The sequence below is a fragment of the Stylophora pistillata genome, chromosome 1 (assembly GCF_964205215.1).
Source record: "Stylophora pistillata chromosome 1, jaStyPist1.2, whole genome shotgun sequence".
Lineage (NCBI taxonomy): Eukaryota > Metazoa > Cnidaria > Anthozoa > Scleractinia > Pocilloporidae > Stylophora > Stylophora pistillata.
Genome location: NC_142519.1, coordinates 21,079,748 through 21,095,988, shown reverse-complemented (window position 1 = coordinate 21,095,988; position 16,241 = coordinate 21,079,748). Strand labels below are relative to the sequence as shown.

At 39.4% G+C, this 16,241-nt stretch overlaps 1 protein-coding gene across 1 annotated transcript; it reads left to right on the top strand.

Annotated features, from left to right (window-relative positions):
* The first annotated feature begins 5,552 nt into the window (after positions 1-5,552).
* On the top strand, positions 5,553-15,703 carry LOC111329163 (uncharacterized). Its single transcript, XM_022933771.2, has 7 exons — positions 5,553-6,168; positions 7,432-7,479; positions 7,748-8,122; positions 8,484-8,672; positions 9,090-9,308; positions 12,015-12,758; positions 14,249-15,703. Exons 1-7 carry the CDS (start codon positions 5,613-5,615, stop codon positions 14,638-14,640), a joined length of 2,523 nt encoding a protein of 840 aa, XP_022789506.1. The 5' UTR covers positions 5,553-5,612; the 3' UTR covers positions 14,641-15,703.
* The last annotated feature ends 538 nt before the right edge of the window (positions 15,704-16,241 follow it).

The following is a 16,241-nucleotide window of genomic DNA, read 5'->3' as shown; positions in this document are numbered from 1 at the left end:
CATGTGAAATAACTGCATGAACAGTTTGAGAGAAGAACACAACTGCTGTTGTAAACAATACTCTGCAGGAGGGCTTTATGCATGTGTTAGTCAGTAGCAAAGTCATGTAGTTATTGGAATTCCAGAACCCTATGTTGCATTGCTGACCAAGGAAATAAATTCTATCGTAATATGGGCATCAACAGGCGTCTAAAAAGCGCAGATTTATACATGAGTCTTAATATTTGTGGAGTTGAGATATCAGTCCAACTTAACGCTTGAAGCCTGTAGCCCGACTCACGATCTTAGATCGTCTTGTTACTGTTCTGCCACCTTCGAGCCCAGGACCCCGCTCTTCCTTTCTGATGAAGCGAAGTGCGCATGCGAAGTTTTCTCGGAGCTTAAGTTGCGTGACTTGCAAATGACGTCACAAATTTCGCGGGAAATTTGAGTCGCCCTGTTGGTGTTCCATATTTTTTAAGATGGCGGCAAATCCCCTGAGCGATTATGCGAACAACCTCGATCCACATGTGAAGAAACGTTACTGTGAAAAGAGTTCTTGCGTTGGTATCGATCCTATTTTAATTCCAGACAAAGCATATGATCTAGAATGTTTGCCACGGGTCGAATCCATGGATTTGGTATCATTTTTAGTGCTTGAGACAAACTACTACAGCAAGGATCAATTTAAAGCTTTTCGGAGTTTGCAAGCGTGTAATCAGCTCGTTTCAGGGTTTGTGAGCTGTGTGAAAGGGCACAAAACAGGAAAAAACTACATTGTTACTGGAAAAGTCAGGCACTCGCAAAGAATGAACGATCCGTGTGTTACACTGTGGATTATAACCGAGGAAAATGGTACTGTTCTCTTCGCACACTGCGTTGGATTTATGGCAGGACAAGGACAGTGCTGCTCGCATATCGTGAGTGTATTCTTCTACATTGAAGCATGGAATCGTATGAACGAGAAGCTGTCATGTACAGAGGTGAAATGTAGCTGATTGATGCCTAAGGCTGTCAAAGAAATTCCCTACGCGCCCGTTTCGGATATTGATTTTCGGTCAGCAAAGAAACTAAAGCAAAATCTTGATCAAACTATCAACAGTTTCACAAGAGATGGAATTTCAAAGAGCGGGGAGGCGGCAAGAGTTTTGATTCCTGTGCCAGACGAGACCGATCTCAGCAATTTTTATACTGAACTGAATTCTTGCAAAACAAAGCCTGTGTCTCTGAGCTTGATTCATCCTTTCTCTGAAACTTTTGTTTCAAGGAGTAGAAATATACCAACCATTCCCGATTTATTTGACAAAAAGTACTTAGACGTAGAATATCACGATCTGTTGGAGGCATGTTCAAATGTCAACATTCAAATCACTGTTGAAGAGAGGAAACTCATAGAGGAAGGTACCCGAAATCAATCCCAAGGTTCCAGTTTCTATCATTTCAGAGCTGGTAGAGTTGGGGCATCAATTAGTAAAGCAGCATCTCATACCAATCCAGCACAGCCCTCACAATCATTAATAAAAACAATATGTTACCCAGACATTTTCAAGTTCAGCAATGCAGCTACAGAACACGGTTGCAAACATGAGAGCATTGCAATTAAAGCATATCAGATGGTCATGAAGGAAAAGCACCAACTTTCATGTTAAAACTTGTGGTACATTTATTAATCAAAAATATCCCCGGTTGTACGCTACACATGACTTTATTTGTTATTGTGATTGCTGTGGTGAGGGGTGTGGGGAGGTGGAGTGCCCCTACTGTTTGAAAGATACAGAGCTTCAAGATTACCCTGAGAAGTCTAACTCATGTTTGAAGTCAGAAAGTGGAACCACAAGTCTTAAAAGAGAACATGCATACTACTACCAATCACAACAGCAAATATTCACTACTGGATACAATTACTGTGACTTTGTTGTTTGCAGTTTTAATGAACAAATTTCTTTCTTTTGAGAAAGAATTCTACCAGATATCTGTCACTGGAATTCTGTCGTTCCCAAACTAAATAACTTTTGGAGTTATTGTGTTCTGCCAGAAATCCTGGGGAGGTGGTATACCCAGAAAAGAAATGTGTCTCAGCCCTCATCTGGCCTCAGTTCTGTTTGCTTTTGCAGAAAGAGTACTACTGATGCTGTTGTGACATGCAGCAACCAAGCATGTCTCTTCTCTTCTTTTCATTTAACCTGCTTGAAAGTCCAAAAAGTACCTACAAGTGGTTTTGTCCTCTGTGCCAAAAAAATGCTGCAGCCAGAAATGAGAAATCGAAAGGCAAACAAATGAAGGAAATTTTGGATGAAGCTCTCAGACTGGACTGCATATGTGTATGCAAAAGGAAGCCATTGCCTTCAGATAAACTCCTGAAATGTCATAAGCCATTGTGTGAAAGCGGAAAGTTTTTTCATTTGGCTTGCTTAAACTTCAAAAGGATGCCCAACAATGCCCTTACAACATGGGAATGTATGGGTTGTAAATCAGGGAGCAAAGTCAAGCTAAATAGCAAGGAAGGTAAAGATGCAAAGCTTCTTTACATGAATGTAAGTTGGACAATGACGATGCCATGATCACTGGAATTTCAACAGGCCTTACTGAAAAGTCAGCATCCCTTGAAAATCTCAATGAAGAAGATTACAAACTGATTTTGTCCCCCCATGGCTGGCTTGATGGTAATATCATTCATGCAGTACATGTATGTCTTAGAAAAATGAACCCTGGAGTTGAGGGACTGCAGAGACCAACTTTGGGCCCCTGCAGAAACTTTAATCAGGTCAATGGTGACTTTATTCAGATTTTACACACTTGGAAAAATCACTGGGTGTGTGTAGCATCGGTGGGGTGTAGAGATGGCACAGTGAATTTATATGACAGCCTATACCATAACATCATTTATAGTGAAGTAGAAGATCAGGTTATTAATCTTGTTGGACAGGCAAATTTTACTGGCATTCAAGTGGTTCCTGTTCAGCAACAGCAAAATGGCAGTGACTGTGGGGTATTTGCTGCTGCCTTTTCAACTTGCCTAGCCTATGGTATATCTCCCCACACTGTGTAATTTCATATCAGCAAAATGAGAGCACATCTGTATCACTCCCAAAAGAATGGTCTATTGCAAATGTTTCCAACATTGTAATGACTTAAGATATGAAACTTCTTTTAGAAACAAAGTCGAACACTTTGACTGGTTTGTGGCAAGACTTCTTTTAACATTTATTTATCTTGGAATGAACAGAAAGTTGAATCAACAGTGAATCTTCCCAAGTTGTTCAAATTACAAAAACATAAGGCTAAGTTAGTAAATTTTATGGGAGGAATGGTTTGTTGTACGCTGAAAAGTTTCAGGGGAATAAGGGATGGGTTATTTTCCTTACTTGCACCTTCCTGCCACTTTAAACCTAGTTTACTTCCCAATTAAGCTAAATTAAGCCACAGATTTGTTAATTACATAAAGTTGAATTAATAAAGCTTACTCGAAAGGGACAACAGATGAGCAAAGATTAGTCAGAGCTGAGCAAACCATGATCATCCTGTCAATCAATGGACAGTTTGCAGCATTGTTAGAACAGATGAGGTAATCCAATGGTAGAGTTGACTGCAAAATAGTATATTTTTTCCTCAAAAGTCCAATGACATGCTCCATGTGTATTCACACATTGGCAATTCCCCGTGTCCTTTCTACATCAAATGGGTCTAGTTGGTTCTTGCCTTTTGTGAAGGCTGGGATACCTAACTGTCCTTGGTAGAGAGCACCACTTTCACTAATTGTGAACCCTCTGTCGGCCAACATGAGGTCCCCAGGCTTGAGGTTGTTAAGAAAACCACACCTCTCTGTTAGGTATTTATCAGGTCTGTCCTCCCCATGCTTTTGAAGTAAAACATACTGATCCTTGAGGTGTCATTCCAATAAGTACTTTCACTGTATTGCGATGCCTATAATTCGAAAATGTCTTTGCTCTTGAGAGCAGATTGGAAGGGCGCTTTATAGAAATTTCAAAACAATCTGTAACTGTCGGTAATAAATACTGTCATGAAGATTAAAAACGCTCAGCCTCACAGAATTGTTTGTACCTTTAATCACTCCTTAGGTTCTTTGTTACATCGCCCTCCATTTCCATTAGTCTTTCCGTTTATATAGGACGAGTAAAACCATTGACAATAAGATCCTTGAAGCAAATTTAACGCCCTGAAATTCATTTAGGTTGGACGAGGTACAACCTTGTCTCGAACAGTGAAAACATGTGTCACTTGTCTTAGCGAAGACTGGTAACAAAATTTAAACTAAATGCCGCTGTACTAATCTAATGCGACAGCATTAACACAATCTATTATGATTGTTGTTTTCTTCCCGAAAGAAAACTGGAGACACATTGGCATTGTACACCACAACTCATCTCTTTCTGGCCACCTAATGAGGGGAGATAACCTTACATCCAAAACAGTCATTCATGTAGTAAATTTTCTTGAAACAGTTGAGAGAGAGACCCCAAACTGAAAGGCGAGGTCCTGTAGTGGAACATTCAGTCTTAGTTTGATTAAAACCATAACAAACTCTTGAAATAGTGTCAATGTTTTGCTCTTTCGACTTACAAGCGGGATAACAAAACGAAAAGTGGTGTCAAGAACATCAAAACTAGACAAACCAGTGTAAAACCGCACCCTATCTTCATTGTTTACAAAGTACTCTTCTGTAAAAGGCTGGACGACTGTCTCCTTCCATAAGTATTCAAATTCATCAGTTTGTGTTGCTGCATGAGTTTGGGTTTTTACAATAAAATCTAAGTTTACTGTCTGAGTTCCAGCGTCCACCGTTGTTTGCTCACGATCGAGCGATGCTTCTCTTTCATCTTCTATTTCACTGTTGGCTTGCCCAGCATCTGTTGCTCAATCTTGTTGGAGGTTTTCACCCAGCACAAGCTCCTCGGAAAAAGGTATTTCTTCAATAATCTTCCCCAGCTCGTCAATTTTGAGCATTTTCTCTGTTATCGTTTTTTCAAGGAACTCAGATCGACGTTTTCGTCGTTCGGCAGCTCTTCGAGACCGAGCTTCTGCTGCCTCAGGGTATTTCAATTGTTGTTTAGAATGCCCAAGGCACAAAGTAGGGCACCAATCCACGTTAAAACGGTCCCAATCTTTAGCAGGTTCTCCTGTCACGAAATGCTTGCTACAAACCCGGTCATTTTCTAAAATAGAGTCAGTAACATCCTCTCTGCTGATGGCAGAAATCCACCTTCTTCTTCGCTCCTCAGTCAACTCTTCCATGCAAGCTCCTTGGTTGACAACAACACGCGGAACACGAAATACCCTTTTTTTTTCAGCGGTGGGCCGTATCTTGCCCGTTTTATTGCCACATCCGACAATGAGGCAAAGGACCATGATGACAAAAATTAAATTTCTTCGCTAAGAACGCTAGAATGTAGTACAGAATGTCCCAGCTGCTGGTTTGCACGAGTAACACGCACTTTGTTATGGAACAACAATATGGCGGATGAACTCGGTTGTCATGACCATATGCAAATTTGTCACGTGAGGGAAAACGCTCTGATGCTTCGCATCAATCATTAACATTTTGTGATGTAGAATTGTAAATCACGAAGGTATCTGCAAAGGGGAGAGAGAATTGCTAAAGACATAGCTTTAAGATGTCTTCCACTGAATACAATAATTTGGTCTTCGCAATAAGCCAGAAACTCGACGAACTGAATGCACTCGATCACCTTCTGTTTATGTGCAGAGGGAAGCTGGCGTCTGGCAGCGAAGGCAACATTCACAACACTCTGTCGTTGTGTAAAAAGTTAGAGGAACAGAATAATTTAAGTATCGATCACCTCCAGCTAATGAAAAGGTTGTTAAAAGGTGTCGAAGACTGGGTTCTTCTTGAAAAGGTGGAGAAATTCGAGTGCAAAAGAAAGGAATACAAGGCTTTGCTTGAAAAGGTTATTTCAGGACTCGACGAACTCAATGATGTGGAACGACTGATCGCGATATGCAGGGAAAGTGTTCGCGAAGGGAGTGAAGGCAACATTGAGGATGTTCGCTCGCTGTTTAGAGAATTGGAGAACCAAGACAATCTTGAGATTGACTATCTCGATGTTGTGAAGAGCATTCTGGCTGAAACAGAGTCAAACGAGCTGTTGAAGGAAGTGGAAGAATTCGAAGAACGAAGAATTCGGGGAGATAAATCCGAAGTGAGGAAAGGTATTTCAATCTCTGTTTTCTTTATTTAATGGTCAACAAGAACTTAGATATGTTCCGGATAAAGTATGAAAAGCCCTTGGTATTTGTTGCCGCTCGTGTCCCATACAGGCTATACATCATTCGAGGTTGAGCGAGGAAATGTAATGTTTACGGCACACTCTTTATCCTCAGTTAAAGGGAAGTGACACCGAATTATAATGCGACAAATTATGAAAGACAACTTGATTCTTTTTGTTGACACAGCACAGTCTGGAAATTTGAAAGTTTCGCGTTTGTTTCGTATATTAACCTACTTTTTCACTCACTCAGATCTCAAAATTTCAGTTTGCTAATTAGTAGAAGTTACTGAACGGATAATTTTTATTTTTGAATTAGCTAAAATTGATTAATCGCTTAATTGGGCTCACGCTTATCTTTTCTAGAAGACAATCAGTTGTCTGCATAGGATGATATTCTATCACACATAATTCTAATAAATTAATTGCAAAGCATTCAACCTTACTTTTAATGAAAAATTAAAAACGAGAACCACTCCCGCTGCTTAATGGGCCGTCAGTTCAAAAATCGAAATTAGCCGGGACTTTGAGATCAACGCTTTCAACAACTTATCTCTATGATAGATGTAAAGGTCAGTTTAATCCTCAACAAAAAAACTTATTCACGACCCTACCTGTGATACGAAATAGAAAGGATGGTTGCAGAAAGCTTGTTTGGCCACAATTTGAAGAAATATGTCAAGAATTTTCAAGATATTTAACTTAAAAAGCGAAATAGTGAAGGTATAGAAAAGATGGTCTGTACGGTTGTATGCAACCCTGTTCCAAGCTTCTTTTCTCTTATCCTTGTTGAAGTGTGTGGGCTAGCGGTCTGTCACATCATGTTGTAGGTGCTGTAAATCTTCTCAGTTTTAGTCTCAAGAAAGTGGGGGGGGGGGGGGGGGGGGATACCAGTTGTGATATGATAAATTTTGTTACCCATTCACTGAGACATTTATGCAGATTGGCAGGGAAGTTTTTCATCGCAATATTTACCCCCTTAAGGACTGTTGTGTTTTGGTAATCCTCCTTGAGAGGGATACCAACTATCTGGAGATCCCTGTGTTTAACCTTCAAGAGGGTTTATCCAAAGGTGCAGCTGACTTAGTTACTTAGCACTCTTTAGGTAAATATCAGGAAAAAGAGGAACATCATGATACAGCATAATACAGGCTGGAAGAATTGTAGTTCACCTGACTGATTTACTTTTGCTGTTCCCTTCATTCAGCACAAAGGGCAGCATATATGTCATCCGTTCGAAGCACTTTGGTAGGAGGTAAGCCAGTTAAAATTTTTACTGGTAAATTCTCTTAAAACGGCTCACTCTATCCCTTACGCGCGACAGTTTTAGACAATAAGGGAGGAGAGGGTGGGGCATTAATAAAAAAAGCCTTGTCTCCGAAAGAGTCAACATGAAACACATTTTTTCAAAAGTCACCTTTTTTTGTTTGAATTATTTAAATAAACAACGCTATCCATCTTTGCATTGTGTCTTGCTCGGAAAGAGTCATGTCACAAATCATATATCTTTTCTTGATTTTCAGTAGTGAACATTAAAACTGTATTAAAAGCAGTTGCTGGCGGCCTTACAGTCGTTTCAGCAATGGAGGTGTTGAGTCGTTGGTCCTCATTTGATCAACTGGTCGCTGCCGTACAAACATGTGTGCTTCCAGCTGGTACAAGGCTAGTTCAAATCACCGACGGCTGTGTTTGCCTCACAGTACAAGCTGAAAGTTTATCAGCTCTTAAAACTTTGTGGAAGTTGTACCAGGATGGAACCCTTCAGAAACGCCTGTACGATTTCTTTGTCACTGATGAGGTGAGGGAACTTGCCGATGGAGAGGATGTGGAGGTGAATGTCACCATTGAGGAAGACGAATATCAGAAAGGCTGTCTCCAGCTGACCAATAGATATCAAGGTAAGTCAGGATGTCTTTTGCAGTTTTAAGAAATGGGATTTTTTTCCCTTGGTTTCACTTTCATCAGCTATTCTGATAACGACTTTTGATATGTTCTCATGATTCAAGTTTTCAGAATTGACATTGTGTCAATTGACCCATGGCTTCCCCGGAAACGAACTTTAAGGGTGCCCATAGGTCATTGTAGTTTTATTAACGTTTGGAGGGCTGAGGAGTTTGTCAAGGAGTTTTGGAAACGGATTGAGAAAAAGTACAGACTTAAGCCGGCTCTGGTCAATAGTTCACGCATCGTTAAGTTGAAGACACTGTTGATGCACAATGTTACATTTTGGAACTGTTTTTTTTTTTGTTTATATTTCAGAAGATGCAACCGTTGATTTTATGAAACGCGGAAGAAGAAACTCTGATTCAGCTGTGTATTCCAAAGCAAGAGAAGATCCGCTTATCATAAGAATTCAACGAGTTGAGGCTGAATTACAACATTACAGTCAAAAAGTAATAAGCTTGGTGCAAATAATTGATAGCATGAGAATAGGCCAATTTGAGGAAGGTTAGTAGTACGTGTATTTTATTTGTAGGCCATAAACATTAAATTAAACTTTTGACAAGGAAAAATTTTTGTGACATTTGACCCCGGCCATAAAATTGTTTGTAAGTTGTGTGTTTTGATTTTTGTTGATTTTATGAAGAAACTGTATTAGAGTTACCTTCAACTACATTTTTCGATAATCTGCTACTTGGTCCGTAAAAAATATCGCTCATAAGAAAAAGGAGTTTGCCAAATTCTCCCCTCCCCCATCAAATCTTTAATCATAGAAACTTGAAGTACAATTCACTTCGATGCCAGGAGGCATGCAGTTGTATGCTAGAGCGCAAGACAATGGAGACTACGGTTGAAGTCCTCTTTATAACTGGGTTATGTGCCTCTGCCGTAATACCGTGACAATCATCTATTTTCTACTCCTAGGTGACAAATCCTGTGTTGCTGGGGATGAGATCAAGAGAAGAGACAAGATGGGAGAATTTCAGCCAGATGCAGCTGACTTGATGGGTGCTGAAAAATTTGCCTTTGTACAGAATTACTTAGACAATTTCCAAGAGACGCACAGTATTACGACTGCAACAAGTGATAGCGCGCTGGGAACACACACCGTACCATCCGAATTTGAAACAGAAGACATTAGAGGTAAATTTAAGGATACCTTAGACCTTCGAGGGCCACTTTTTTAAAACATTTTTTCCATGTCAAACTAAGCATTATTATTTTAAGTATAGTTTCCAAGAAACATGGAGGTAAAATATTGAAACGAACGCGAATTATTTACAAAAACGTATTTTCGAACTGTATTCTTTAACCCGCCAAAGTTGTGAATGGCTAATTATAGCATGTTAACATAAATGACTCTCGAAGAGTTTCTTGTGGCACAACATCCTGGTCCTTGAATTTTGATCGCGTAAACATCTCCTGATTTCGGTTGCACGTGGAGATATTTGCTGCCTCTCTGCGTTTAAAACTAAAATTTGAGTTGAGAAAGATAAAAAGGAAAAGAATCCGTAGGAGAAAGAAAAAAGAAGCCCGGCTATCAGCACAGAAGGCAAAGAAATTCGACGCTGAATGGCGAAAGAACCTCACCGAAATAGATAAAGGCTCGTGGTTTAAGCAATCTTTGCTATCGCACTCGATCAGCAACCATTAAGTTTTGCCGCCGCGTACTTAAGCCATTTTTGAGTGAAAAAAAAGAGTTGAAAACAAAATTGCCTTTCAGCAGAATTGAACGAAAGGTCTGTCAGGGGTAACTGTTAGATAGTTACTCACAATTTATGTTTTTGCTGTGAGTCTCCCTATGACTCTGCCGGATGTTTCTGTGTCTGTATTTACGGTCGACATTTCGACATAACTTGACATGTGGTCACCCAAAGGCATGAATTGTTGGGAAAAGTTTGGAAGGAAAAAAATCTTCGTTTTTACGCGAATGTGCCTTCTTTGACCGAATCAATAGGGTACGTTAACTTTACGGATTGCCTTGAATTTTGGTCCGAGGACTCTCAAAATACCAACCTAAACACCTGTGTGAGGGAATTCCGTTTCAAAATGGATCTCCCGATATGGCCTCCGACGTAATGCATATCGGTAAAATTTTGATCAGCAAGCTTGACAGATAAATTGTAAAGCAACCAATAAAAATATCGAAAAAATCCTCACGGTCTTTAGGATCATCCCCTCGGGATTGAAATTGAGCTCAAGTTTTATTTGTTGGTCAGGTTTGATATGCGACTAATTCGCTCAAAGAAACATCGTCCATTCGGATTGTCGCGCCCTGTTCGGTTTACGATTAGATCAAGCTAAAACGAAATAATATTTGCTGGATACTGCATTTCACAACCTTTCCATGTATAGATAGTTTACGGTGGTCAAAAATTTCTTTTGGCGAAGGACACCCCCTAAGGTCTTCTGTAACCTTAATTGAACTGTCTTATTTTTTTTTCTCTTTCTTCTTTTTGCAGCAATTACTTTATATAGAAAAAATTAATTATGAAATAACAGGATAACATCACTGAAATAGAATACAGTCGCGTCCGAGCTGTCTTTCCTCGGCCGTTACTTATGGGAGCTATCGCTCGCGACGGATAATTAGTAAACTTTCCAGAAAAACGAATCTGGATATACTAATTAAAATTAAAAAACAATGGGCAGCGTTCATCGGGCTTGTTGTGGAGTCACACGCATATATTAAACTAAAATAAGGGATTTTATTAAAAACTGGATCATTGGATAATGCAATTCAAGACTTTTTATTGGCGTAGCCATTATGGTAAATGAGCCAATATACCATAATCTACAAATATGGTAAGCGCACGTGTCAGCTTAAAATTAAAAGGGAGCTAATACGTTGAATAAAATTAAATAATTTAATTTAACGTTTTTAATAAAACAATTATTCCACTCGCGTTTGTTGGATATGAGATGATTATAGCCAACGAGGCGCGTATCATCTCATACCCAACGCGCGCTCGTGGAATAATTGTTAAATAGCATTGCTATGTAAAGTGTGCAAGCAACAATTCATTGGCATTTAGAAATGATAAAAGCACTTTGAAATCTTCTAAAAACAGGGAGAACCAGCGACAGATGAAGCCTCTCATGATAAATTTCATTACACCGAAAGATCGCCTCTGGCGAACGAGTTCTTGAAACTATTCTAAAAAAGTTCCATCTCGTCGTGTCTTTTCCAAGAATTCAAAAATTTTTGAGCACTCCAAGACAGCTGCTAACCCCGGCTGCAATAACAGAAATTCTCACAGCAACTCTGTGCATAACAGCTGCGCGATGTATTTTCTCGCGGATAGGTACCTTATACGTTTCGAAACTATAAAATTCATGTAATGTGGTTATGTTTAAGTCCTACGTTGACCCGTTAAAGCGATTCACTTTTCATCCTTTTCGGCTAGAGTGGTAGGAAGGACAACTTAGAGCGCCACGAAACATATAGTCCCTCTTTACACCAAATTGTTTCTTTTTTAAGCAGGAAGCATATTAGGCGACTTTGTTTGAGCCATTAAGTGGAAGTTTGGTTCTTTTTACGACCGGAAAATACTGGGTTCATCTCAAAGTGCAAGGTTTCTGTGTATTAGATAAAACCCGTTTTCCAATTTGTCTTGCAGTAACATTTCTTTATTTGAGAGGGGCCGTGATATCGTGACTTGATAACGTAGGTTTTGATGAGAGTACGCTAGGCTTCTGAATGGCCATTAACGAATTTGGGCATGGAAAATTTATTTACTAGTACTGATGACAAGTTTTTTTTTTCTGGATCATGCACTCTAACCTGAGGGATCAGGCTACAATTGCTTTCAATAATCATGTGTCCTTTCTTTTTTTAACTTTGATTAGATACCAGTAACCTCTGTTTGAAAGATCTTAGTCCTGGCGTGAGAAGAGAGTTGGAGAAAACATTTGGAGACCGGGATGTTCGTGAAAAATTCGAACAGTTTTTTGGACTTCAGAGGAATTTTTACTCGGGCTATTTTTACTCTCAAGGGAAGATTATAGACTGTATCGGAGGGCTTTTCCCTGACACTCCTGTCAGCATACTAAAAGAGTTTTTTGAAGCCGTGCAGCTTTACGATGTTGCAGAGCTTTTGGCAAAAGTGAGACCTCGTTCTCTTCATCCTGTAATTTCTTCAGAAGAAGTAGAAACATTGAGAAGTGGTAATCTACCCACAAGCTACCACAACAAAACTTTTGTTGTGATTATTAATGACAGTGTCGAAGGGAACAACGCGAAAAAGATTGATACGTTTTTTAAAGATTTAAATTCAAGGAACACAGTAACACTCGTAGAATCCATCCTGACCGAAGAAAAACGAAAGGATCTTAGTAACTTGCAAAGAAAAATACAAAGAGAGAGAGAGCTAGAAAAAACTTTAGAAGCTATGATTGAGGATAGGAGCATTTTTGAAACCATTTATGGACGAAATCGACTTAAAAAAAATCGTGATTCAATCGTGAAAGAGGCTGCATTTTTGAGGAAGGAGATGCACAAGAAAATTGAGCTAATGAATGAGCTGAAGGAGAAGAATCAGGAAGCTACGATGAATTTATCAACAGCTATGGACCTCTGCATTCGCAATCCAGGTTGGTTTCGAATAACAAATGTTTCTATAAGGAGGTACCTGTTCCGAAATGTGATATCCCTTTCCTCTTCAATGTATTAGTAGTTACTGCAAACTGTCAGGGAGAGCTGACGAAACGCTGAGAGAGCGGGGCTGTGCATGACCACGATGACATCTCAACGATGTTTTGGCGTAGTTACTGCTATGAAAGCTGGAACAAAGGAACTCCGGTTTGAATAGCTATGTTGCTCGCATTAAGACTAGACTCTCTGGATCACGAAAAATTCAGTCTTAATTACGGATGTAGGAAGGTGCAAAATGTTTGAATTAATTGTGTGGATTGGTGAAATTAAGATTGAAAACAGCCCCTCTTTCTCAGCTTAGTCTGTCGAGTGAGAGAAAGCAAAGAGAAACTTAGAAACTGAGTTGAAGTAGGCGTGCCGGAGAGATACAGCAGGCAAAGCCAAGGATTTTGAGATGAGTTTCAGAGGATTCAGATTTTGCGCGGTCTTTAGTCTTGCGCAATGACGTGTAGACTGTCATGGGATATTGTGTCAAGAAATGGTTCATTCTTCCGGTTCAACTTTTCATAACAAAAGTTCTTTATTTAGGGGCGACGCTAGAACTACGTACTTGGCTTTGTCTGCGGTCCCTGTTTTCCGCGCACCTACTTTTGTTAAGTTTTCATCCATCGCAGCTTAATCGCTTGCTTTGTGAACTAACCAGGGAAAAAGTCATCGTGGTTTAAATATTAAGAGGCCACGGTTCCCAAATATCTTTCTCACCTTACCTAAAATTTTCAAAATTTTTCACAACTTCGCCTGTTCATGTTCGTAAGTTCGGCCTAGCCTATATGGCGATTGGCCCCTGTAATTGTCGCTAATGGCTTATAAATACAGGCGTTTAGTGTTAACTTGCAAACTCCTAAAAGAAACGCGTCGGAGAGTAAACTGCTGTCCGCAGAGTTCTGCTTAGTAGCTTAGTTTTTAAAAAATTTCAAAGTAGGTTAGGAGAAAGCAAAGCTTATAGATTAAAGAATAAAGAAGTGTTACAACTACTGTTCGCACAGTGCTGCTCACTGGTTCAGTTTGAAAAAAAAAAACTGTTAAAAAATGGGTTAGGAGAAAGCAAAGTATATAGATTAAAGCAAAAATGGAGACTTTTTGGAAACAAGAACTACTTCCCATTAGGCGAAATTTCTTGTAAGTGACATTTCTTCGGCAGAAAAGGGGGTTGAAATGTTGGGCTACATAAATTTTCATTAATAGAAAAGTGAATCGGTGTGGGCGTTTCCTTGGCATTTCATCCTTAATATACTTATGAAGTGTTCAAGTTTATATCAAAATCATTTCTTCGAGAAAACTAGCTTCGTAGTGTTATATTGGTAAAGGGGTTTTTGGGTGTAGGGAATAAATCAGGTGGTGTTATGTTTCAATGATTCGTAATCTGTATGCTAGTTATTTCTTCATAGTTAATTTTATTTATCCATGTTTTTATCTGCTTCTTTTGCAGAGAAATTCACCTTTATTGCAGTATTTTTTATCATCGACGAATATTCCTCTATTCTTGATAATGCAGCATTGAATGAAATTGTGGCGAACACGTTGGCATTGCTTCCCAATCACGCAAAACTCGTGGTTGGTGCACCCCCCTTGGAGTCGAGAAGGATTATCCCTGAGAGTCTATATGTAACGTTTAGTGACATACTACATGATTACGCAGTCGATTCGATGATTGAGATTTTCACCAAGCGATGGTACACCTTGGATCTCCATTCAATGATGAAAGAATGGAGCAGAACTCTGCAAAGGTCAGTAGGGCGATTCTCGAGAAGCACTTTAAGCACTTTTTCAACTCTTCATAGGTTTGAGAAAACAAAAGATCAAGGATGTGAAGAAAACTAATGTTACCATTATTAACTGGATGCAGTTAAGTCAGGACATCCAGTTCGGAACTTCTTCAGTTATGATTGATACTCATGATCAACGAGTGCCAGTTCTAACTAATTGCAATAATAAGTGTCCATACAGCAAACTCGTTCTCTCTTTCGTGGGTATTATGTAGGGGGTTATGCGTATCTAAACACGAATAATTTCGTATAGGTGAAAATTGCATTCGTACTATGCGAAGACTAAACGTCAAAATTTGAAATAGAATGATTACTTTAATTGGTAAAGAACTCAGTCGTATCCCCTGTTTAGGGGACACTTTTTATGACCGAGAAGACTGCCCCTTCAATAAAGTTAACCTACCAATATTTGTAACAAATTGGTCGCTAACTCTCGATAATGAGTGGGTAAAAAATAGTAAAAAATAAATTTCAAAAGACCTTTTCTATCACTCGAAGTCTTGTGAATGTCAAGTGTATTCCGTCACGTTATTCCCATGTAATTGCGTAGGAAATGATTGTCTTAAGGAAATATAGATTAATTCACTCAGTTATGTAGATTGGCTGAGAACGTTTACATGATAAGCTGAATTATACACGCATTTTGATTGGTTCTTAAAAGCCCATTTCCGAATTACCCTTGGCCTCATTTTCAAAATGAGTTCTGGTGCTCATCCTTTCATATGATAACAAGTTTTTATTCACATGCAAATTAAACTCATTTTCACAAGAATGGTTGAGCACCAGGCCTCGTTTTGAAAAAGAGGCCAAGGGTAATTCGGAAATGGGCTATTATGATCTACTGGAGGATAGGTGCATAGATGACGTCACTAAAACTTTAGATTTTAAATTTTACGGAAACTCATTACCTGGAAATCGTGTGGTGTAAATTATCAACACCAAATTCAGAGTATTATGTCGCCAGTGTTAATCATCCACCAGATCCTATTTATGATGCATGTGAGTTGCTGGACTTAATGTCCAACTCTTGTGATCAAATTTTGCATGACGATCCTAATGCAAAAATTATAATTGGTTGTTATATCAACTAATTAAACATTGGGGAGTTTGTCCAACAATTCTCGTTTCAACAACTGGTTAAAGCTCCTACAAGTGCCAACCGAACTCCAGATGTCTTCATTACAAACTGCCCATTCCTTTGGAAACCTGGTTCTTCAATGAAAGTAATTTGGTTTATTACACGACTAGGGCAGTCAGAGGGCCAATAACTAAAATCAACCAATCAAAATGCTCTATTGCTGGTCAATATTCTCTCAGTATTGGACCGGGCACAGTCCCGAGTGGTCCCGAATGATACCGCACTTGTGTCCCTTTGAAGTTCAGTCGTATAATAAATCTCTTATTAACCAAGCTTGCTCGGGATCGTACTGGAAGAATATCGGCCGTCGGTCTTTTTTGTACGGACCGAGCACAGTCTTGACAGTACGGACCTCCGTACTGTCAAGACCTCGGGCCAATATTCTCCCAGTACGGCCCTCACGCTTGGTTAATAAGATATATATATCAACTGAGTTGAAATTGTAAATTGGACACCGTAACGAGTTAAGAGGCACTGTCAGTAAAAATCAGATATGATCATCAACATCGCGGACACAG